This window comes from Schistocerca piceifrons, chromosome 11, assembly GCF_021461385.2.
Source record: "Schistocerca piceifrons isolate TAMUIC-IGC-003096 chromosome 11, iqSchPice1.1, whole genome shotgun sequence".
Lineage (NCBI taxonomy): Eukaryota > Metazoa > Arthropoda > Insecta > Orthoptera > Acrididae > Schistocerca > Schistocerca piceifrons.
Genome location: NC_060148.1, coordinates 152,550,122 through 152,573,380, shown reverse-complemented (window position 1 = coordinate 152,573,380; position 23,259 = coordinate 152,550,122). Strand labels below are relative to the sequence as shown.

General features: G+C 43.6%; 1 protein-coding gene across 11 annotated transcripts in view; it reads left to right on the top strand.

The window, feature by feature from the left end:
* The first annotated feature begins 13,085 nt into the window (after window positions 1–13,085).
* Window positions 13,086–23,259, top strand: part of LOC124720092 (zinc finger protein 724-like) — a 136,678-nt gene continuing 126,504 nt past the window's right edge. For 3 of the 11 annotated variants that reach the window (XM_047245381.1, XM_047245373.1, XM_047245383.1), the window contains exons 1-2: window positions 13,105–13,241; window positions 14,621–14,709. In XM_047245381.1, coding sequence (XP_047101337.1) covers window positions 14,638–14,709 — 72 coding nt within the window. In that variant the 5' untranslated portion in view covers window positions 13,105–13,241; window positions 14,621–14,637. Of the gene's footprint in view, window positions 13,282–13,330; window positions 13,609–14,620; window positions 14,710–23,259 lie in introns of those variants that run through there. The other 8 variants (XM_047245382.1, XM_047245378.1, XM_047245374.1 and 5 more) reach the window with 7 other exon arrangements.

Here is a 23,259-nt window from a genome sequence, read left to right as displayed (position 1 = left end):
GATGCCATATTTCAGGACGATAATGCACCCATTCACACAGCCAGGACAGTACAGTCGTGGTATGAGGATGTAATGGTACTTGAATTACGTAACCATCACGACACCTCATCTGAACCTCTAGATACCAGTAATATTCTACTGTGTTTCTGCAAAGTAGTTGACATATTTCTGAGACAACATTCAGATTTGATTTCATTTGTGATACATCGATATGTTTATATTGCAATGATATTATTCTTATGTGTATTCTTTTGTCACTATGATCTTTCACGTACTTGTAACTCTGATTTTTGGGCGCGTAAGCGATTATTAGTTAGGTGTTGAGTTGTTAGCGAGTCGAACCTTGAGAAGGTAAAGTGTTGGACGTCATGTTGGAAAGACTCATAACGTAGTCAGCTTATAAAATGTGAACTTTAACTGTGACTGTGAGGATGTTTTAAATTATGTTTTGTATTGGGAAGTGATGTTTTGTGTGATACGTGATACTGCAATGAAAGCAGTTAAAAGGAAGTGTAACTTAAATTTTGAGTGCTGATTATTTTTTTATATCACCATTGTGCTAACTTTGAAATGTTTAATCTCCAAGAATGGTTTGAGAAGCGCATCTACAAAACTTTTGAATATAGCAGAATAGAACCTAGGCCTCTTTGCATCCGAGCTTGGAATCATAACCACCTAGATTTTCAACGATTGAGCCATGATTTTACGACGAGACCAGCGTGGGAAACACAAAAAGATGGGTGCCTAGTTTTTCATTATTACATGAAATGACTATTAACTGTGCTCTAATGACACCTGCCACATAATGACTGTTGTTGCCCGAAAATGCAGTATTTAGCAGCGTGAGCAACTCCACAATCGTTATTAAATGCTGACCTTTGTTGTGGGAGGGTTGTTAGGAGCATGCAACTGAGCTGCAGCCTCGTCCCTGGCCAGCATAGTCCCCAGATTTGAAAATTATCCTACCCTCGTGGGTGGTATTGGAGTGCACAGTCTGAAGCATATTTCTGCCTCCTTAGTCACTACAGTAGTTAGAAGTGGTTCTGATCGAAAAGTGGCATAACATTCCAATGGAGACTATCAAATTACACTCCTGGAAATTGAAATAAGAACACCGTGAATTCATTGTCCCAGGAAGGGGAAACTTTATTGACACATTCCTGCGGTCAGATACATCACATGATCACACTGACAGAACCACAGGCACATAGACACAGGCAACAGAGCATGCACAATGTCGGCACTAGTACAGTGTATATCCACCTTTCGCAGCAATGCAGGCTGCTATTCTCCCATGGAGACGATCGTAGAGATGCTGGATGTAGTCCTGTGGAACGGCTTGCCATGCCATTTCCACCTGGCGCCTCAGTTGGACCAGCGTTCGTGCTGGACGTGCAGACCGCGTGAGACGACGCTTCATCCAGTCCCAAACATGCTCAATGGGGGACAGAACCGGAGATCTTGCTGGCCAGGGTAGTTGACTTACACCTTCTAGAGCACGTTGGGTGGCACGGGATACATGCGGACGTGCATTGTCCTGTTGGAACAGCAAGTTCCCTTGCCGGTCTAGGAATGGTAGAACGGTTTGGATGTACCGTGCACTATTCAGTGTCCCCTCGACGATCACCAGTGGTGTACGGCCAGTGTAGGAGATCGCTCCCCACACCATGATGCCGGGTGTTGGCCCTGTGTGCCTCGGTCGTATGCAGTCCTGATTGTGGCGCTCACCTGCACGGCGCCAAACACGCATACGACCATCATTGGCACCAAGGCAGAAGCGACTCTTATCGCTGAAGACGACACGTCTCCATTCGTCCCTCCATTCACGCCTGTCGCGACACCACTGGAGGCGGGCTGCACGATGTTGGGGCGTGAGCGGAAGACGGCCTAACGGTGTGCGGGACCGTAGCCCAGCTTCATGGAGACGGTTGCGAATGGTCCTCGCCGATACCCTAGGAGCAACAGTGTCCCTAATTTGCTGGGAAGTGGCGGTGCGGTCCCCTACGGCACTGCGTAGGATCCTACGGTCTTGGCGTGCATCCGTGCGTCGCTGCGGTCCCGTCCCAGGTCGACGGGCACGTGCACCTTCCGCCGACCACTGGCGACAACATCGATGTACTGTGGAGACCTCACGCCCCACGTGTTGAGCAATTCGGGGGTACGTCCACCCGGCCTCCCCCATGCCCACTATACACCCTCGCTCAAAGTCCGTCAACTGCACATACGGTTCACGTCCACGCTGTCGCGGCATGCTACCAGTGTTAAAGACTGCGATGGAGCTCCGTATGCCACGGCAAACTGGCTGACACTGACGGCGGCGGTGCACAAATGCTGCGCAGCTAGCGCCATTCGACGGCCAACACCGCGGTTCCTGGTGTGTCCGCTGTGCCGTGCGTGTGATCATTGCTTGTACAGCCCTCTCGCAGTGTCCGGAGCAAGTATGGTGGGTCTGACACACCGGTGTCAATGTGTTCTTTTTTCCATTTCCAGGAGTGTATTATATGCCAGAATAATCGCAGCTGTATTACAGGCAAATGGGGCTCCAACCCCTTATTGATGAAAGATTCCCAAGGAAGGTATTTACATTATTTTGCCTGTCCCTGTACATTATCGCATATAAAGTGTAGCCAAGATGTCGACATTGTATTTAACGTTGCGAGCAAAACCGTAGCTATCACTGTTTCCAAGATACTGAATCGTACGTCGGGGACTGGGCTGCTAGATCATCAGATGCACTGTGATCTGTTCCTTCCCGTTTGTCGGCAGTCATGTAGTCATCAACTCGTCAAACACCGTAAACTGTTAAAGATATCGAAACTTGGGTTTCTGGAAGTGGTATCTCTCTAAGTTCTCACATTTTAAACGTGATAAACGTTTAACCTTATTTTTTGAGATATGGAAGTACAGTTTTTACAATGGATCGATGTGGTTCTTAAACAGCATTTAACAGCACTGAAATGAGAAGCACAGAGACATTGAAAACTTTAGTATTCTACATACACCTATCAGCTTAAACCGAAACAGATTTGCTAGTATGACAAAAGATGTAACTGCCATGTACCTGCAGTATTGTTTCATTCTGCCTTAAGACACTGTTTGTTTGAGATGTTCAGAATATCTTATAACTACACGTAATAACACCAGCGTGCCAATTTTTTCCAGCACCGCTAAAATAGTCTTCATAGATGGGGAGCAGACTTGAACCAAGACTGTCCCTGATCGCAGCATTGTGAAACACTTTGGCACAAGTACCAAGTATAATATTATGTGCATAGTGTTCAATACTCAAAAGTGCACGATGACAATACATAATGCTAGATGTGCTGTTATGGTAGAATGATCGATTCGACATTTGTTGCCAAAATGCCGCACTTTTTGATTAAAGTGGCAAACACAATAAATCGCGTTATTATTAGTTGACAGTCGCCATAAGAAAATTGAATTACGGGTTGTAGCTTTCCCTAATATAAGGCTGTTTGCAGTGACTGATACATGTATACACAAATACATCAGAAGTTACATGCACTAGAGGCTATGTTAAATAAAAGTTCTAGCAATAAGTACACAACTGACCTATGTAATAAGATTTTGATACTTTTGCTGGCCTACATTAACAGGAAATGCAATTTGTCTCGCAACTTGTAGTCTTCAGCCTGAAGATGGTGTGGACACAGTGCTCCACACTCGTCTATCCTGTGCAAGCATCTCCATCTCTGCACAGCTACTGCATCTTACATCCATTCGAATCTGCTTACAGTTATTAAAACTTGGTCTCTCCCTCTGCAATTTTGCCTCAACAACTAAACATATGGTTGCATAATGCCTCAGTATGTCCTGTCTACCAATCGCTTGTTTGACATGTTGCACCATAATTGCCTTGTTCTTCCCAATTGTGCTCAGCTCTTCCTTATTTTCATGACCTACATATCCACTCTTCAGCATTCTTCTTTAGCACCACATTTCGAAAGCATCCATTGTCTTCTTGACAAATGTTCATTGTCCACGTTTCACATACATACAAGGCTACACCCCACATGAGTACCATCAAAAAATACTGCCAAACATTTAAATTTATATTCGGACACAATTATTTCTTCCTCAGAAAACTTTTTTGTTGTCAGTCTGCATTTTATATCCTCACTTCTGCATTGTCATCTACTGCTTCCCTTGCAAGTCCTTGAAGAATTGCAATTGAAGTCTGTTTTCTGTGCAAGTTGTAGATCCCTGATACCTCCAGAGCTTCAAAGAGTGTATTTCAGTAAAGTGTGTCAAAAAGTTTCTCTTAATGTACAAAGGCTACAAACACAGTACCTTGCGAGTTCAGCCATTTCACAGAAATATAACATTGTGCCTTCTCTTCTTAATTTTCGCACATGTGCCATCTCTCTTTCAATATGGAAAATTGCAAAGGAAGAATTTTCTCCTGGCAGTTCTTTATTTGCGATTTTCTCCAGTTCTGAGTTAAATTCAATATATGGTGTTTTACCCAAGGATTTTTACTGTTGTATCTTTTGCTGCCTTCGCTACTTCTCTCAAAGGTACCCATTCGTCGTGTAGTGGATTCCTTCTTGTATTGCCTAATGATCCATTTGATTTCCCATAGACTGTGGGTCGTAACTTAGGTTTCATCTCTTTAATTTGCTACCTCGTCCTGCTTCTTTAGTTGTAATCTGCAGTTCATAACCAACAAATTGTCAGTCTGCATCTGGACATGTCTTAAAATTCAAAATCTGGTTTCGAAAATCCTATTCCACATGCATCTTTCTTCCACGATTCTTAAGCAAAGTGTTAGCCATGTTTAAGTTATACCTTGTGCAGAATTCTATTAGGTGGCTTCCCCTTTCATACCTTCCTCAGAGCCCATGTTATATTTTCTCTTCCTGTTCCTGCTGCTGAATTCGTCTCGCATTTTAAGTTTTTGGCTCCCTAAACTCTGTATAACTTGTTTTGTTTTATGAAATATTTTTCAGGGGGTTCACTGTGATGTTGGCAGGGATGTTGACTTGCAGCAATGTGGTTGGTGGAGATTGGCGTTCTGTCTATGCTGGGTATGAAAATGTTAATAGCAGTTTAGAGATAATGTTGAGTATTTTTATAGTACTTAACTGATAGTTTCAGTAACTGTGTGGTTAAAACATGTGATCAAAATAAAGAAAATTATAAGGATAAACTGTCAGATATTTCATTTATAAAAAGCAATGTCTGCCATACGAAAGATAACGTACTATCACTTTAATAAATTGCATTTAGGTACAGCAAATCAAAATACTAGAAGCTATTAGGGTTCACACAGTTTTTCTTATGGACCAACAAGTTCTCTAAATGTTGACTATATAATTACATAGGGAAAAATCGCGAATGGTAACTCGTCAAAGCAGAAATAACAAAACGTGAATAATGAAATGTGTGAAAGAGTATTTCACAAAGAAAGTAAAATTTTGGCATGTCTTCAGATAACTTTGTCTTCCTTTCGTATAGACTCATGGTCCTGTGAATGAAATGCACCGCTCAATTCAGTGGGTTCCCATTGATACCTGTCCGCAGCTCGTGGTCTCGCGGTCGTGTTCTCGCTTCCCGAGCACGGGGTCCTGGGTTCGATTCCAGGCGGGTCAGGGATATTCACCTGCCTCGAGATGACTGGGTGTTTGTGTTGTCCTCATCATTTCATCATCATTCATGAAAGTGGCGAGACTGGGCTGATCAAAGGTTGGGAATTTGTATGGGCGCCAATAACCGCGCAGTGGAGCGCCCCACAAACCAAACATCACCACCATCCATACCTCAGAGATGGTCCATCACTGGTTACCGCTGGTGACTGCCGCTTCTGGGTGGGAACGGAAATTCCGCGAACCGCCGCAGGAGGCACTGGCTGCCGCCCTCTGGTCAGAACCGGCCTTCAGTTGCCGCAGGCCGCAGCGGCAAAGGGTCTGCAGTTGGCGATGCAAAACAACATTCATTCAATAAAAGCTCCATTAGTATAGAAATTAAGCGTATAAAGTCAACTTATTTTGTTATTGCTAAGTCTAGTTACCTTCTCCTGTAGTCACTAAGGCGCTCAGAAAAGCGGCGTGACAGCTTTGATACTGCGTTATGTCAGTGACTCAGGAACTCACTAATACCGTTTGAAATAAAAACAAAGTATTTGTTAATCTTATTGTGGTTCGCTAGTACTGTGAATCTACGGCCATAGCTACAGAGTATGAAAAGTAATCGGTGGCAGCTGCTGTGCAAGAGCACGTGAACACCCTTTTGCCACCTTACGGGTTTATTGGTTAGTATTTCTTGAATGCTGTTAAACATAATGTACATACGCTAATGTGAAACGCACGGCACTAAATCTGCCGGGCTGGGCTACGTATTGCCCCTGCCAGACTCGGTGATATTTGGCATCAGTGTAAGGAGCACATCTTCACTTGTGCACATTTTAATGAACTTCTGCACTTGCGCAACTGCCATGATCTAATTGCCTTGTGGGCCAAATACATACGTATTTGATAAGCAATGTACATTGTTCAGTGTGCACTTTACCACTCAACAAGTACAGGGTGTTTCAAAATGAACAACACAGTTTTAAGGCGTTGTAGTATTTATTACGTTCACCTTACAGTTGCAAGTAACACACCAAATTGAGCAACTCAGTTTTGTTTGTACACTTGTCCACAATGGGAAGAGTGTGAAACTACAATGCGACTCAAAAAGGTGTTGACAGAGTGAGTCATTCACGCTTAGCCCCAAGAAATATCTCTGTGTAAAGTTTATGGGCATTTCTTTTTCGGTGAATCAACTGTAACTGATATATCTTACCTTGATGTGCTACAGCTATGGCCCGTGCCTCAATGGGAAGAAGCTGAAAACCACATCCTATTTGGGAGCAAGGTGGTGTACCACGCCACTGGCATAACTCAGTACGCGACTGGTCAAATGACGTTAGATCAGATTAGATTAGTTTTTCGTTCCATAGATCCGTGCTGAGGAGATCCTCATGGATGTGGAACATGTCATTTTTTAAGCTGAGATAACTGTACTAATAGTATGAATATATACAGATCATTTGTTTCTATTAAAAAATTCGTCAGTGGAGTAGGAGTTGGCGACTAGTAAGTCCTTCAGGCTCCTTTAAACTGATCTTTATTTGTGACTAAATTTGTGTTAGCTGGCTAATTATTGAAGATGAGTGTTCCTGAGTAGTGGACCCCTTTTTGAACTAGTGCTTTTAAGTCCTTGTGCAGGTCATTCTTGTTCCTGGTATTGTATGTATGAACTGAACTGTTTGTTGGAAAAAGAGATACATTATTTAGGACAAATTTCATTAAGGAATAAATGTACCGAGAGGCAGTAGTTAGTATACCCAGTTCTTCGAAGAGGTTTCTACAGGATGTCCGTGAATTTACTGAACAACATATACGTATTACACGCTTTTGGACTCGGGAAACTTTTGACTTGAAGAGTTACTCCAAAATATTATACCATATGACATTATGGAATGGAAGTAGGCAAAGTATGCAAGCTTTTTCATTTTTATGTCGCCTGTGTCTGCTAACACTCGAATTGCAAATACAGATTTGTTAAGATGTTTCTGCAGTTCTGTGGTGTACTCCTCCCAACTGAAATTATCAAGTTGTACTCCCAGGAACTTAAGACTGTCAACCTCTTCTATCTGCTCTTCTTCATACTTTGTGCATATGCTGGGTGGAAACCTCTTACTGGTTCTGAATTGCATATAGTGAGTCTTTTTGAAGTTTAATGTCAGTGAGTTGGCTTTAAACCATTTATTAATATCCATGAAAATATCATTAGCAGATGTTTTCAGAACTACACTCGACATACTATTTATTGCAATACTTGTCATCTGCAAACAAAACGAACTCTGCTTCTGACAGGGTAACTGATGCGAGATCATTAATTTACACAAGAAAAAGCAAGGGTCCTAAGATGGATCCTTGTGGGACACCACATGTAATTTCTTCCCATTCTGATGATGACTGACTTAATTCACTAGTCCCTTGCACTGACACATTTTGTTTCCTGTTAGAGAGGTATGACTTGAAGCATTTTGCAGCACTGCCTATGACACCATAGAATTCTAATTTATTTAAGAGGATGTTGTGGTTCACACAATCGAATGCCTTTGACAAATCACAGAAAATACCTGCTGCTTGTAACTGGTTATTCAACGAATTAAGTAAATTTTCGCTGTATGTGTAAATAGCCTTCTCGGTATCAGAACCCTCCAGAAATCTAAACGGTGTTATTGATAATGTTAGTTGTGGTCAGATGGTTGAGAAGCTGCCTGTACATCAATTTTTCCAAAATTTTTGAGAATGCTGGCAAAAGTGAAATCGGCGTGTAGTTGTATGGTATCTCTTTATCCCCTTTCTTGAATAGAGGCTTAACATCTGCATATTTTAGTCAGGAAATGTCCCAGTTATAATTGACTGATTACACAAGTAACTTAGAATTGTACTAAACTCGCAAGAAGATGCCTTAATTAACTTTGATATTTCATCATAACCACCAGAATGCTTTATTTTTAAAGATTTTATTATGGAAGTTATTTCTATTTGTATCCGAGCAGTCAATTGGGCGGAAGGAGCCGATTGACCTGGCATTTCAAGCGTGACCACGTTCACACACGATCTGACGTGAACATGTGTATGTCCCTCCGATACCAGCTGATCTATCCGACTTTACAAACAGTGTTACTGCAACAGTTACTCCTGACACATTGATCAAGGTTTCGGAACAACTCGCCTATCGACTCAATGTGTGGTCGGTGTTCACACTGAATAATTGTAAGAAAAACTGTTCACGTTTATCATTTGATGTATTATTTATAATAGTAAAGTGAATATAATATATGTAGTACAAAGTCTTAAAACCCATGTATTCATTTTGAAACGCCCTGTATACGCCAGTGCCACGAGGCGCCAGTGCACTGCAGCAGACCTTCATCTACGTTCGCCATAAATCCCACAAGGTGATAGCGCGCTACACAGATATGCAAATTCACTCACTGTGTAATAAAATCAGATCGGAATCAGTGAATGCTATAGTTATACTGATAAAAAAAGATATTTCATGAGATTTTGGAGTATACTACATAAAGTTCTGGATTTTATCATACAGGAATCCATTCGAGGCACTTAGAGCCATAAAGCACATAATGGTCGATTGGGAGACTGTAGTATTTGTTGATGTTTCTGACGTCTGTCATGTTTATGTCGGTAGGCCCACATTCTATGTGTATCTGAACATTAACGAATAGTTGTCCCACTGTCTCACTGGTTTCTTTGAAATTCTCAAATATGGGAGTCGAAGATGGCGTGCTTTTGGCCCTTGTGGCTCTGAGCGCCCCATTTGCATTAGTTGTGTGCCCTTGTTGGTTGACAGTACTATTTGAATTTAATCTTTTCCACAAACGGCAGTTAGTATTTGGAGTTGGTTGTCTACTGTGCAGGAATGGGCTTTTCTGTGGAGTGTCAACGTGAACTCTGTTGAACCTCTCTTAAGCACAGACAGAAAAGAAAATTACCAACAAAAAGTAGCCTGAAAGAAACTAGAGCATTTCAGACCCGATCTATTGTCTAAAACACTGACGAAATCAAATAACCCTGACTACAAGCGAATACTTAACAAAAAAAGTGTATAATAAGCACCAGTTACGTGGCGGCAATGTAAGACTGCCTGATTTTCAGCCCAGAAGTTACTCCATTAACTAATAAAAGAATTAGGGGTGTTGTACATTTGTCCGAGAAAATAAAAAGCACGAAAACTCCCACTCTCAGAAAAATGAGAAACGGGGAGTAGCGAGAAGAAACATCATCGGTAAATAGAACATTGGAGAAGTAGATCGGGTTAGCGAGGATTTGCTGCTGTGCCCACTGACAGAACTGTACACGATTCTGGAAATCATTCCCATGCAATTCTTGATATAGGTGTACATGGTAAGGATGGAACAGGTGACGTGTAAGAACACGATGTACACTGGTTTTAGGAATGCCAATCGCGTGTTCAGGCTGCTGTGTGCTCACATGTGGATTCATAGCAACTGAAGCAGGAACAGTAACTCCGGCAGCTTCGTCTGTGCGAATGCAATGACGATGGCGTTGTTGTGGGTTGAAACTTCCCGTTTCCTGAAGCGTCTCGTGTCTGTCGCACTTTCTGCATGAGCAGAGCTTTAGCGAACGCTAGCTTCTGCGTTTAGCCTCTTCCTAGAGCCAACTGACACTAGCACACTCTAGGACGGGACGCGTCTCGCGCCGTCCCGTCCCATCTTAGAGTATGTTAGTGTCAGTTGGCTCTAGGAAGAGGCTAAACGCAGAAGTTAGCGTTCGCTAATGCTCTGCTCATGCAGAAAGCTGCCAGAACAAAAATGTTATCATATGAAATATTTGATATGTTTTTTTATACTAATAGCATCTTGCGGACCCCTCTGGCATAGCTCGCGGACCCCTGGGGGGTCCGTGGACCACCTGTTGGGAACCACTGCTCTATAGAATTGCAGTCTCTTGCTTGTACGTATAACAATGTTCTTCTGAAATACTGCAGCCTAGAAATCAAATTTCAACGTTTCATTTCTCTTTTCTCTTTCCTGTTTCCTTCGTTTCACTGGGTGCAGAATGGAAGTACTTTTTTAGAATTTTTGTCTAGCTGAAGAGTGAGACTTGATTCTTCTTGTTTCCTGAATGAGAAACCACTCAAATCAGTCAGTATACTTCCCTCGCCAGTGACAACAATCATGATTCACATCTGTCATCAGATATCTCTCCTATTTTGGAACACCATCTAACATTTGGTGATGAATCAGATGAAGACCCACAAAAATAAGCAAATGCTAATTAGAAGCAGTTAAAGCTAACTGATGGTGACCAAGTTCAGAGCTATTGCAGACAGTCAATGAAGGTGACATTACCGATGTGCACCCCTTTACAGAACAGAATTTAGACACAGAGGAGAAACACTTTGAAGGACAAGCAGTACCATAAAAATTATATAAAAATTGAGAAAACAGGGATATAAATGTTTTCAAAATCAGATACTGGTGCGAAAAATCCAACATTTCATCGAGAGGACTCCATGTTCCAGGAGCTTACATGAAAGATTCATGTTGAGACAACTGTAGAAGTAAATGTCATAAGAAGTTTGTCCATGCACAAAGGCTGAACATTTCTTAAAGATATTACAAATTAGAGATGTATGAGAGAAAAAGTGGCTTTATTTGCAGTAATTCCAGCAAGATCTTTAAAAGCTAGCACATGAGTGAACTCAAAAAGGAACTTCACTGTTATGTTCTACTTGTTATGAGGAACAGAATGAATCCAAGTCTGTAAGACCATGTTCCTGAATAAACTTGGAATCTGTTAAGGTGTTGGGGTTATCGTGATGAAGAAAAGAGCTTTGGAAAACGCAACTGAAGCAGGCAGAAGGACCATCATCTAAGGAAATTGAGTTCACCAGAAATCTGAGATGGTGTGAGGAATCAAGTTGTGAGTTTTTCAGTGGCTCAGTCATACTACGTTCACTCTGGAAAAAGAAAAGAAAATTCCTAAGATTGTCGCTTAACATCATACTCATGAGATCCCTGTACAAATCTGTGCATACAGACCATATTTACAGGAAGACAGTTTCAGAGGATTATAGTATCCGTATTCATCATCACAAAAAAAAGATAAGTGGCGTCTATACATGCCTTAGAGTACCACTGGTGTCAATAAAGGAGCACCTACACCTAATTATAATGCTCATCTTTTAGAAACAGACAGGAGATGAAACAAGAGATGGAGTGAGCCCAAAACTTATATAGGACTTTTGTAAACTGCAACTTCTGTTTCCAGAAGGTTTTGTTGAGAACAACTGATCCCATCAACAGTGCTTTGTTTTATAAGCAGCGACTGATTTTTGTTTTTAATTTTACAGACAATAACAGTCAAAACAAAAAGACTGTTTCCTGTGCTCGGGAATACAAGAAAAGTGAGGAAGATGTGAGATAGCGAGATTTGTATGGATGTTGAAGGCTCTATCTGCAACGGGAAAGCTCATTTTAGTGATAGTTGTGCAGGACAGAATCTAAACAGATTTGTTGCAGCAATGTGCTCGTCTGCTCTTCAGGAAATATCTAACCTAGAATTAATAAAACACTGGAAAATCTAACCTATAATTCCTTGATTTGAAAATGTTTATTCATCACAGTGAAATGGAATGTACCTCATTGCATTTGGCAGTCACTACAGAATTTTAAAAAAGTTGGTAAAAGTGGACTGGCCTGCTGACTGGAATACTATTGATGAATATGCGAGAAGGGGGTGACAAACCTTATATTGTTCGTGAAACAACCCGTGAAAAGATTACCAATTGACAGTATCATATGATTCGCTACGTTGCTGTTTCGAAAGAAGATGTGAACAAGAAACTAGTCAGGTGGCTAAGACCGAGGGAGATGGTACAGTGGTTAGCACACTGGACTCGCAATTGGGAGAACGATGGTGCAGTCCAGTATCTGAGAACAGAGATTAAGGTTTTCCGTGAGATCCCTAAATCGCTCCAAGCAAAAGCTGGGGTGTTCCATTTCAAACGGCACGGCCGATTTCCTTCCCCATCCTTAACACAGTCCGAGCTTGTGAACTGTCTCTAATGACCTTGATGTCGATGGGACGTTAAATCTAATCTTCCTTTCTTCTTCGGATGGGAATATCATAAAACAGCGTCCATTTGTTACGCTAGTTAAAGAAAACTTTGAAGAGTAGTTTAGAGCTCATAACTCCAACAAGAAAAATCAACAAGTTCTCACTGTCAAGCACTTTGTGCATGCCCGTCCTGCCTGTAACAAAGGAAAGTTACGACGATGTGATGTCCCTGTTCAGAATAGTGCTTCCCATACAGTACAGTGAAGATTTAAAATTCCAAATACTTTCAAACGCATTCCTTCAGTAACAACTATTTTACGTTATCTCGTTGTTGTACTAAAATAGCGATAAGGGTTTACCGAAGGGATAGAATATCCCATGGAATTTAATTTTCGCATTTTATCTTTCCCTTTCTACCTTACTGCTTGTCTCTCAGCCCACGGTATAGAGCTTCGTCTTGGTGGAAGTTCTTTGTTTTAGCCGGTGTCAGTGTGTAGTCAGCTGCAACCTCGTGACTTTGCGGACATTTGTGTGAGACATTCTCGTGGTAATTTATAAGCGTTTATAAACTGCAAACAAGATTGAATGAAAAAATTGTTCCGGGAGTAAATTAACGCGGTATTTCATGTATATTACAATAACAGCTGAGTTGATGACGGTGTGTGAATGTCGTAATTTTTCAGGTTATGTTCATAACAGCCAAATACCTGATTTATTAGTGGTTGCTATTTTTGGCCTGTCCGGTAAAGTCTATACGTGTATCTTCATAAAAGAAACGGTTGAGATTATGATGTGTTGTCAGGAGCAGTTCGCCTATGCAATGATTTCCGTCATGTATTTCGTGATTGGCGGGAAAAGGCGGACAGTGAAGTTCAAACATTCGCTATGTTAGTGCGGTTATGTTGACTTAGTGTCATAATGTTCGTGATGATAATTTGCTGTGATCTGATGTAGACATAGAGCGGCGCCAGATTGTAGTGCTAACGTAAGCATTTTTTCAATTCATGGTTTGAGCAAGTTCACATGAAAGGAAATGCTGTAATTATGTTGAATTTTGTTAGTTTTCACTGTGCTTTGATTATTCGTGTCGTTATATTCGTCTAATCATGTGTAAATACCATTTTGTTGTAGTGTGTGGGTTTTAATAGAATACTGTGCAAGAATACTGTAATTTAGGAACTGGCGAAATACGAGGTACAAATTAACTGTAATTCGTCAAACATAAATCATTACATGTCATCAGAACTCAGTAGATAACTCATCATAGTTACAGTTAGTAGGAAGTAGTTTCAGTAAATCAGTTTCATAAGAAAAAAACTCACCAGCGTTTAATCTTGATGGTAATTAAGAATGAGAGCTTCCGCATTGCAGTGTGCAATCTACGTTACATTTTTATGGTTTTCTTTAATAGCAGGTTAAGATTCCAAAATGATGCTTATGGTAAATTGTGTATACAACGGTGAATGAATACAGATGGTGATAGTTTCAGTAATACCTACGTTAAATATGCATAGTCATTGATAAACAATCAGTATGTCCAGATTTTCATCATGTCCCTATTGGACTGAAAATAACACAACGAACAAAGTGTACAATGAAATATTTGCTGTTATCCAGTAATTTCTCTTCGATCTATTGACTGTTTTGATTGTTTGTAATACTGAAGTTAGTGCATGCACAAGAAAATACACATCTTCCAAAACTGCCACATAGTACAGTATCTACAAGCCAGTGTTACGAAGAACCAGTAGCAACTGTAAATACTCCATTTCCAGTGCATGTTATTTTGATTGTTCTCACTCTTCATGACATGAAAAATGTAAATGAGCTTATATCACTGAACACACTTTTCCTCGGCCACTTTGAATCTGTTTCCTGTGTAATCGCTCATCTACTGCACGCAGTAGATGAGTGAAAATACTGCCTTTGAGCGATACCTCATGGTAACAATGGAAACAGAGTGCACCTATTCTTATCTGATTGCTTTTCTTTTTCAGACTGCAGAACTGAAGCCATGGACCAGGACCCAACTATGTGGATAAAAAAAGAGGAAACAGATGAAGTAAAAATTGAGTTACACTCCATGGTGAGTAGCTTACTCATATTTCTTAACTGTGTTTCATTAATTTATGTGTATAGTGTGTGAATACATAAAATTCATGTCATACTGCTGGAAATGAGTAATTGTGTTTACTAAACTGATGAACATTGTCTTAAATATGACACGTTGCACAGTTTGAAATAAGCCTTGTATTAAACCTCACATAGAACTGAGCAAGAGTTTCAATTTAATGTTCAGTAAACATGGAAAACCTTAATGCACAATCCAGTTACACTGATAAGGTGGTTGCCATAAAGTGGGTATATTCTGCTCTGATAAGTCTTTTAAATGACAACCTTAATGTGCAGCTTATGAATAACTGACTATAGTGAATGTTAAGTGCCATTACATTTATAGATGGTATGGCTGCAGTTAATGCATTATTGCAGTGTATTGTGGTGTGGAATGAGAATTGTCATTTATTTATTGATGATGTAAAATACGTTAATTGTAAATAACTTTAAAGTCACATTCGCATGGTCACCAACCTGAGATGTACATTTTGTAGTACTATTGACATTAGGTGTTGATTTTGAATATGTGAACAAAGTGTAAGTAGAACTGTCAGCACTAAAGTTAAATTTCAGACAAATATCACCTGGAAGCATAAATTGGTACACAGCTGGTAGGTGCAGAATCAATTTGTATGTCGGCAGCAGTTTTGATGAAGCCATGGGGTTACATATTAAATATTGATAGGTTTATTCATAATCACTTTCTGCGTTTGCTGCACATTGTTACACACATTGTTTGTGAAACTGGCAAATTGTTAGTTACTGCTGTCAATAATCTTACATATACATGTCACTTAAAATCTGATGTAGTGCAACTGTTTGTAGGGTATTTGGCTATCAGCAGGCAAACAAATTCACTTGGTCCCATTAATATTTTTATCCTGCCAACCAGAACTGAGGGTCCTGAGACAATCACACAAACTACTTTTCAACTATCTGTGCTGAACAAGTCTGTTTAAACATCCATCTTGGGTGCAACTGCAGAAGTACTGTGATAGCATTAATGCATTTGCATTTGAATATATGCGAGTGTTTTATTATAGTTTGTACAAACTATGTGCGGCAACTCATTTGATGAGAAGTATCAGTACAGTAGACCTAAACCATCACCGTGAGGAAATAAGAAATTAAATATACTAAATTTTATTAAATACAGTAAAAGATTGGTTAGACCCAACATAGTTCAGGCTTTGGCTTTTACCCCTGGCATAATGATTGTTTGACATATAGAATGATATGTATGCACAACACACAGCATGTGAATGAAAAACAATTTGAAGAATCATTCACCTTGGACCTGAACCACAGAACTATTCAAACGCTACAAGGTTAAAATGGGGTGCTTAGCCCCCCTTGAAATATTGGTTGTGGTGACTGACCCATAGTGCAGCTCAAGGCCTAGCCTAGGTTGAAAGGTGGCAATGTGGGTGTGAGCTGACAAAGCCTAGAAATGTGAAAGCCAAGTAAAGGATGTAGCAAATTGACCGGTAGCACAGCCTGTCTACTACAAAATCCAAATGGTGCCTAGATTGTAACTTTTACCCACAATAAGTCTTCTCTTACAATGTGTGCTGAGTTAGTTGATGCACTGAACTTCCTTATGACCTTAAGAGATGCATGTAGATGTTATATCAATTGAAAGACACCTTTGCCAAATTAATTAAAACTTAATTTTTGATTGGTGTATAGTTTGGGCATGACATGCTGGGAAGTAAAGGCTCAAAATTATTCGATAATTATTGAAGCATTTCAATTAAAACAAACTTTGACAACATTTTACACCTTTATTCTTAATGTTTATATATTTATTTCAAACAGTCACCCTGGCACTGAACACCTTTCTCCCAATGAGACACCAGGTTGTTGGTGTCATTACTGTAGAATGTTTGATTTTGTTAATAGCTCCACAGCCTCACCTCTGCTCACACCAATACATCACTATTATCCTGGAAGGTGTTCTTTAGGCTTTGGAAACAGTTGAAAATTCATTGAATCAAGCCAGGACACTATGGCGTAGGATCAATAATAATGAATCAAAGGTGTCAGACTGTTGCAGGTTGTTTATGGTCTGGCGTTGTCATGTTGAAGGAGAGGGTGCCCCGTGTGTGTGTGTGTGTGTGTGTGTGTGTGTGTGTGTGTGTGTGTGTGTGTGTGTGTGTGTGTGTGTGTGTGAACTGTTTGAATTAGTGCTGTTTCTGAGGATTTTTCACATGTCAACATGGTTAAATAACACACCCATCTTACACACTGTAATTCAAGGCTCTTCAGCAGGAGGGTCCTGCATATTTTCAGAAAAGTGGAAACATCAACAGAGTAATATGCGTGACAAGTAATACTTTAACTGATATAAAGAACAGAATAAAAAATTTGGAGGCATTATTTTCTGATAGACCCTTGTAATAATTTGATGCATTTGACAATTGCCTCGAATGTTGCAGAACGGTTCCATTGTTATTGCCTAGCCTCCATTTGGAAGTCATAATACTACATCCATATACACATCAGCCAAAACATTATGACTGTGGATTTGCTATCAATATAAACTCATCCAGGCAATAGCACCTAACCTTGTCTTCCCCCCAGGGGGTCCACAACACTTTTGTGGATACGTGCGTGGCGAGCACGGGGCCCCGAGCCATTGCAGCCTTCTTTCTCTCCCGGGCTGCATTTCCTTTCCCTTCCCCTCCGTTCCCCTCCATACCCCTTCCCCTCCGTTCCCCTCCATACCCCTTCCCCTCGCCCTCTCCTCTCCCTCTATTGGTGTCCTTGCTTATGTTGGCCCCCGCTATCCTCCTGGTTCTGTTGGTTTTACACTACGGCTTTGTTGCGTAATCATCTCCTCCTTTTGGCATTCCTTGGTCCCCCTCTGGGGTTTGACCTCCATTCCAAAATTTCTCTTCCGTAGTGTGAGCCATTTGGGGAAGAGCACCTTACCTAGTGTCTCCGACATGTGCCCTCCTAGTACATTCCACCTTTTCTTTTACGTCGTTGTCTGATGCTAGGGTGCATAGCCAGCACGGTAGCCAGCCCGTGTGGTGGGGTCGCTATGTACCCTTTTGGTTGAGCCCCCTGAACACACAGGAATCACACTTCTGATACCTGAGCTGTGACCTCCTCATGCATGCCTTGGAGTGGTTGCTCGTCATCCTGGAGCATCGGAACTCCCGGCAATGGCCGCCGTGCCAGACGGCCCTTGCTGTGGCTGGGTGGTGCCCGTGAGGAGAGCCCCTGATCGGAGTGGGTGGTATCAGGGCGGACGCTATGCAGATGAAACGCATACGGGTCCAAAACTATGGCCGCTCTTCTGCTGCCGTCTCTCTGCGTGGTACTGATTCCTCAAGTGCTGCTTCTCTTGCCCCTTCGGCCTTCCCTTCCATGGCTACCCCTTGGGAGGAGGGTCAGGCCCGTCGTCTAGGGGCAAAACCTTTCCCCCGTTATCTAGTTTGCACCAGGACTGATGGAGATACTTTCACCAGTGTCAAACCTTTATTCTTTGTGGAACACACTGAAGACAAGTTCGGCGAAGTGGACTCCCTGAGCAAGATGCGGTCGGGTTCGTTGCTGATAAAAACTGCTCGGCTGCCCAGTCTGCGGCCCTTCGTGCCTGTACCCATCTTGGCACAATTCCCGTGTCCATTACCCCTCACCAGTCTCTAAATATGGTACAAGGTGTGATTTTTCACAGAGACCTCATCCTTCAAACTGATGAGGAACTTCGGGAAAATCTCGGACGGCGGGGTGTTCACTTTGTTCGGCGTGTTCAGAAGGGTCCTAAAGATAATCGTATTGATACTGGTGCCTTTATCCTGGCCTTTGAAGGGGATACCCTTCCTGAAAAAGTTAAGATTATGGTCTATCGCTGTGATCTGAAGCCGTACATCCCACCTCCTATGCGGTGTTTTAAGTGCTTGCGTTTTGGCCACATGTCTTCTCGCTGTTCCCAGGACCCTCTCTGTGGTGACTGTGGACGTCCACTCCATGAGGGGAGTCCCTGTGTTCCCCCTCCTGTATGTGTCAATTGTCATGGTAGTCATTCTCCGCGTTCAGCAGATTGCCCAGTCTATAAGAAAGAAAAAAAGATACAGGAGTATAAGTCCCTTGATCGTTCAAGCTACACAGAGGCCCGTAAGAAATATGCACGATTGCACCCTGTGTCCATGACATCTAGGTACGCCTTGGTTACATCTTCATCCCTTCCTCCCCCTTCCTTACCCCCATCCCGGACCCCTCTCCTTCCCCCCTCCCCTGCAGCTCCCACACCTTCTCCTATGGGCGCTGCTCCCCCTCCCCAGCCGGAGAAGTGTCCCACTCCTTCGGCGTCTGCCGGTCAAGGGCGCCTCTCACGGGATGCCCCTTCCTGGCACCTTCCAGGTCAAAGGTCTGCTGCAGCGCGGCAACCGTGAGAGCTGGGGTCTGTCGGCCCCCAGGTCGCCCGGTCTCTTTCTCTCTTTCTGTTCCTGATCTTGCTGCAGCTGGCTCCTTTATGCCACACGGCCCTCCTCGATCTCAGCCTGAAAAGAAGAAGAAACATAAGTCCCGGGACAAAGAGCCTCTGGTGTCACCGGAGGTCCCTTCCCCGGCTTCACAACCGGATTCTGACCTGTCGTTTATGGATGTCGCCCCCTCCTTGTCTGTGACGGGTGGGGACCCAGCGGTATGACTGGATTTAGCGTGTTCAGCCCTCATTTAAACCATCGTTCTGTGGTTCTCCAATGGAATTGTAATGGCTACTATCGTCACCTTCCGGAATTGAAATCCCTTCATCCGTCCTACTCAGCAGCTTGTGTGGTTCTTCAGGAATCTCATTTTACTGATGCTCAGTCACCGACCCTCCGTGGGTTCCGTGTTTTCTGTCGAAATCGGGTCGGACCCTTGCGGGCTTCTGGTGGCGTTTGTACGTTGGTCCGTACAGACATTGCTAGCACGTGGATTCCTCTTCAAACTACATTGGAAGCGGTTGCTGTTAGGGTCCACTTCGACTCTGCAGTCACAGTTTGCAATCTTTATCTCCCTCCTGACAGGACTCTTACACCTGCTGCCTTAACCACCCTTCTTCAGCAACTTCCTCCTCCCTTCCTCCTCCTTGGGGATTTTAATGCTCATCATCCTTTGTGGGGCAGTGCCTTTCCATCTGGACGAGGTCTTCTTATAGACCAATTTATAGCAGACCACGAGCTGTGCCTTCTTAATGATGGCTCCCCTACTCATGTCAGTGCCGGTCATAGTACCTTTTCTGCCATTGATCTTCCTCTTTCTTCTCCCTCTCTCCTCCCTTCATTACACTGGTCGCCACACGACGACCTTTGTGATAGTGACCATTTCCCGTTGATTATCACGCTCCCTTCCGGCTCCCCGATGGAAAGGTTACCTCGTTGGTCTTTCCGCCGCGCCGATTGGCCTCTATACACTGCACAGGTCGAGTTTTCTCCCTCTTTGTCGGGTTGTATTGATGACGTCCTACGTGACGTGTCTGACGCGATTGTTCGCGCTGCTAACCTTGCTGTCCCGCGCTCATCTGGACAATTTCGTCGTTGGCAAGTCCCGTGGTGGAGTACGGCCATTGCCATTGCCATCCGTGATCGCCGTCGAGCTTTGCAACACTTGAAGAGGCACCCATCCATAGCCAGCCTTTCTACCTTTAAGCGCCTTCGCGCTAAAGCCCGTTATTTAATCAAACAGAGCAAGCGGATATGTTGGGAACGATTCGTTTCTTCCCTTGGTTCCACTGTCCCTCTGTCACGGGTATGGGCTACACTTCGCTCTCTCCAAGGTTGCCATCGGCAGTCCACCCTCCCAGGTCTTCACCTCCCAGATGGCATTTGTACGGACCCATTAGTTCTCGCAGAACATCTTGCGACCCATTTTGCAGTGGCATCAGCGTCGGCCTCCTATCCAGCTGCTTTCCTTCATCAAAAACAGCAGGCTGAAGCTGTCACCTTATGTTTCACCACTTGTGGGTCAGAATCTTACAACGAACCTTTCACTGAATGGGAATTTCTTTCTGCTCTATCTTCTTCTCATGATACGGCCCCTGGCCCAGATTCCATTCATAACCAGCTGCTTCAACATCTCAGTGCTCCACAACGGCAACATCATCTTCGGGTGTTTAACCGTATCTGGCTCCAGGGTGACTTCCCTTCTCAGTGGAGGGATAGCATTGTGGTTCCTGTCCTTAAGCCTGGTCAGAACCCCCTATCTGTTGACAGCTATCGGCCAATTAGTTTGACCAATGTTGGTTGTAAGTTACTTGAACGGCTGGTAGCCCGTCGGCTCAATTGGGTCCTCGAATCTCGGGATCTATTGTCCCCTTACCAGTGTGGCTTTCGAGAGGGACGATCTCCCATCGATCATTTACTTCGCTTGGAATCCACAGTTCGGCAGGCTTTTTCCCAGCGCCGCCATTTGGTTGCAGTGTTTTTTGACCTTCGCAAGGCCTATGACACGGCCTGGCGCCATCACATCTTATTAACTCTTCATCAGTGGGGTCTTCGGGGCCCACTCCCGATTTTTATCCGCCAGTTCCTGATCCATCGGTCATTCAGAGTTCGAGTTGGTACTGCTTTTAGTTCTCCACGGACCCAGGAGACGGGCATCCCACAGGGTTCTGTCTTGAATGTCCTCCTTTTCCTCATTGCTATCGATGGACTAGTGGCCTCTGTCGGTCTCTTGGTCGCCCCTGCCCTGTATGTGGATGATTTTTGCATTTGGGTTAGTTCCTCCTCGATGCCATCTGCAGAACGGCAGCTCCAGGTGGCTATACGGCGTGCCTCTGCATGGACCCTCTCACACGGGTTTCAATTCTCTCCTTTAAAATCGCGGGTGGTCCACTTCTGTCGCCGTACTACGGTCCACCCTGATCCAGAGCTCTATCTCGCTGCACAAAGATTGCCTGTGGTCACACAGTTTCGTTTCCTGGGTCTTCTTTTCGACAACAAGCTCACTTGGCTGCCCCATATCAGACTCCTGAAGGTAGGATGTTTCCTTAAAGTCAATGTCCTTTGCTTCCTTGGCCACTCCTCTTGGTTTGCGGACCATTCCCTCCTCCTCCGTCTTTATCGTGCTCTAGTTCTGTCTCGCTTGGACTATGGTTGTCAAGTTTATGGTTCAGCTGCTCCTTCCACACTGCACGTGCTGGATCCAGTCCACCATCGTGGTATCCGTTTGGCCACCGGTGCCTTCCCTACTAGCCCTGTTGATAGTCTCCTGGTTGAAGCTGGGATCCCCCCCTTTCTGTTCGGCGGTCCCAGCTTCTGGTGTCTTATGCCCTTACTGTCCGTTCTTCTCCCGCTCATCCTTCCTATTCTCTCCTATTCCCAGACTATGGACGTCGCCCGCCCGACTCCCGCCCTCTGGCGGGTTTACCGGTTGGGCTGCGCCTTGCGTCTCTTAACCGTGATTTTCAGCTTCCTTCTTTGTCCTGTCTTCCTCGCTCCCTCCCCTCCACCCCTCCTTGGTTAGTTCCTCGGCCTCGAATTCGGATGGATCTCCGCCGCGGTCCGAAAGATTCCATCCCCCCGGTGGTGTTCCGTTCCTTTTTCCGCCAAATTTTATGGGAGTTTCGGGATGCTGTTGTTTTTTACACTGATGGCTCTAAATCTGCTGATCATGTTGGGTATGCCTTCACGTCCTTTGTTGGAACGGAAAATCATCTGCTGCCACCCTCATGTGGGGTGTTTACTGCGGAATTGATGGCAATTTCCCGGGCCCTTACCTTTATTAAACAATCCCAACACAACCGCATTTTGTTATGTACGGACTCGATGAGTGGCCTTCTTGCTATTGACCGGTGTTTTTTGCGCCATCCCTTGGTCTCTGCCATCCATGACCATCTCGCTGATCTTCACCGTGCTGCTTGTTCCATTGACTTCCTATGTGTCCCGGGCCATGTGGGTATCCCGGGTAATGAGCTCGCTGATCGTTTGGCTGGGGGAGCAGTTACTTACCCCCCCATTTTCTGTAACCCCTTCTGCAGCGGATTTACGGCTTCACATCAAATCCCACTTTGCACAGTCATGGGCCAATTCTTGGGAGGCTACTCCACTGTCTAATAAACTTCGTCCAATTAAGGTGAATCCAGGCCCATGGCGTTCTTCCTTTCGCCTCTCCCGCAAGGACTCGACCACACTGTGTCGTCTCCGCATTGGCCATACCAGGCTGACCCATGGTTTCCTTTTGCGTGATGAGCCACGGCCGCTATGTGGTTGTGGAGCCTTCCAGTCAGTGGCCCACATTTTGGTTGAATGCCCCCCTTCTTTTGGCTCTGCGTGCTAAGTACAGACTCCCCCACACTTTACCTTTGATGTTGGCTGACGATTCCCGGATGGTCTCTCTGGTTCTAGGTTTCCTCCGGGTGAGTGGTTTTTATTCTCAGTTTTAAAGTTTTTAATCTCCCTCTGGTGTTGGGGCAGGGCGGTGAGTGTTTGGTTGTCTCCCATTGTAGGCAGTGTTCAGAGATCCGATTCACCTCCCTGACCGGAATCCTCTTTTCTTCCCCTTTTACTCTGTTTTTACCCCTTCTTTT